Raw genomic sequence first — 2314 nt, 5'->3', positions numbered from 1 at the left:
GCTGAGTCACCGGTTCACCGAGAGGCTCCGAGGACGTTCTCAGGTGGAAACTTTTCCAGTTTCACCTGCTAATTTGGGAGGACCGGCCGATTGCCCGGCTCCGCCCCCCGCCCTGTAACCCGGCTCCTGCCGCCCTTGCATATATAGAAAGGTATGGCCCCGCTCCCGGCTGTGGAGACGGAGCCCGGAGCCGCAGCAACCCCGAGCCCGCCGCCCTCCCGCCATGAGGAAGGAGGTCCTCACCCTGGCCTTCGCCCGCGCCGTCTTCGTGGAGTTCCTCTCCACGCTCATCTTCGTCTTCATCGGGCTGGGCTCGGCGCTCAAGTGGCCCTCGGCGCTGCCCTCCATCCTGCAGATCGCGCTGGCCTTCGGCCTCGCCATCGGCTCCCTGGTGCAGGCCTTCGGCCACATCAGCGGGGCCCACATCAACCCGGCCGTCACCATCGCCTTCCTTGTGGGCAACCAGATCTCCTTCCCCCGCGCCCTCCTCTACGTGCTGGCCCAGCTGGCCGGGGCCATCGCCGGCGCCGGGATCCTCTACGGCGTCACCCCGGCCAACACCCGCGGCAACCTGGCCGTCAACGCCGTGAGTGCCCGCCCGTGCTCCTCGGCCTCCTCCTCCGCCCTCCCTCCTCCTCCTCCTCCTCCTCCTGAGCCCTCGGTGGCCCCGGGAGCGGCTCCGGGGGGTCGGTTTTCCCTTGGTGGGTCGAGGGCTCCGGGTGAGTTGATGGCACCGGGAGCTCCTCTGGATCTGGGAAAGCTCCTCCAGCTTTGGGAGCTCCTCCAGCCCCGGGGAAGCTCCTCCATTCCTGGGAAAGCTCTTCCAGCCATAGGAAAACTCCTCCAGATGTGGGAGCTCCTCCAGCCCTGGGAAAGCTCCTCCAGCCCTGGCAAAGCTCCTCCAGCTCTGGGAAAGCTTCTCCAGCTCTGAGGAAGCTCCTCCATCCCCAGGAAAGCTCGTCCAGCCCCAGGAAAGCTCCTCCAGCCTTGGGAGAGGAGCCCAATCCATGGGGAGCCGGGCTGGGGAAGCAGGGCAGTGCCATCCCAGCAGGGCAGTGCCATCCCAGCTCTGGGGAGCAGGGCAGTGCAATCCCAGCTTTATGGCCAGGTTTGGGGAGCAGGGCAGTGCTGTGACAGCTCTATGGCCGGGTTTGGGGAGCAGGGCAGTGCCATCCCAGCAGGGCAGTGCCATCCCAGCAGGGCAGTGCCATCCCAGCCGTGGGGAGCAGGGCAGTGCCGTGACAGCTTTATGGAGCAGGATGGGGGAGCAGGGCAGTGCCATCCCAGGTCTATGGCTGAGTTTGGGGAGCAGGGCAGTGCCATCCCAGCCGTGGAGAGCAGGGCAGTGCCATCCCAGCCGTGGGGAGCAGGGCAGTGCCATCCCAGCCGTGGGGAGCAGGGCAGTGCCATCCCAGCCGTGGAGAGCAGGGCAGTGCCGTGACAGCTTTATGGAGCGGGCGATGAGTGGATGTTTCTGCGCCTCCTTTAACAAGCGCTTCCTCGGCCCCGAGGGCCCGCGTGAGTCACCGCCCGCATTGAGACGTTCGGGAGCGCAGCCTCCCCTTCCCGGGGATTAGCGCCGGGATCGGAGCCGTGCCAGGGCGGGGGGGGAGGGAGGGAGCAGAGCCCAGTCCGACCAGTATGGGCAGGGGGAGTCCAGTCCCACCGGGGGAGCTGGGAACCGAGCAGAAGGAGGGAACTGGGGGAGAAGGATGAGCGGGAGGGTGCCGAGAGGGGAGGAGGGGAGGCAGCAGGACCCCCTGGCAGGAGCAGGGCTGAGGAACAGCTCTCCAGCCGCCCCGGGGCAGCGCTGGGAAAACACCCGGAACGGGAGCGGGGGAGCTGCCGCTCCAACCCCGGCCGGGTCCGGAGCCCTGGGAGCGGCACGGGCACGGGGCCGAGGGAGGAGGCACCTCCTGGCATCGTGTGCCACGTGTGCCACCCCCTGGCATCGTGTGCCACCCCCTGGCATCGTGTGCCACCCCCTGGCATCGTGTGCCACGTGTGCCACGTGCTCCATGTCCCGAACCGGCCAGATGGGGCTGAAAACCCAGCAGGGATGGGTTTGGTCCCTTTGTCCTTCCCGTGACGGTCCCAGGGGTTTGTGCAGAGGCACCGGGGCAAAAACAGCCCCTGAGACCCCCGTGACCTTCATCCCGGGCCTCATCCTCCATCCCAACCCTTGTTCTCCATCCCAACTCTCTCCCTCCATCCCAACCCTTGTTCTCCATCCCAACTCTCTCCCTCCATCCCAACTCTCTCCCTCCATCCCAACTCTCTCTCTCCATCCCAACTCTCTCCCTCCATCCCAACT

At 66.8% G+C, this 2314-nt stretch overlaps 1 protein-coding gene across 1 annotated transcript in view; it reads left to right on the top strand.

Annotated features, from left to right (window-relative positions):
* Positions 1–223: 223 nt before the first annotated feature.
* Positions 224–2314, top strand: part of AQP5 (aquaporin 5) — a 7850-nt gene continuing 5759 nt past the window's right edge. The window contains exon 1 of the mRNA XM_017839443.1: positions 224–661. Within this exon, the coding sequence (XP_017694932.1) occupies positions 224–661 (438 nt within the window). The remainder of the gene's footprint in view (positions 662–2314) is intronic.

Source organism: Lepidothrix coronata, unplaced genomic scaffold (genome assembly GCF_001604755.1).
Source record: "Lepidothrix coronata isolate B3197 unplaced genomic scaffold, Lepidothrix_coronata-1.0 Scaffold414, whole genome shotgun sequence".
In the NCBI taxonomy this organism is placed as follows: Eukaryota; Metazoa; Chordata; class Aves; order Passeriformes; family Pipridae; genus Lepidothrix; species Lepidothrix coronata.
The sequence above is the reverse complement of the archived record's forward strand: the minus strand, read 5'-3'. Positions and strand labels throughout refer to the sequence as shown.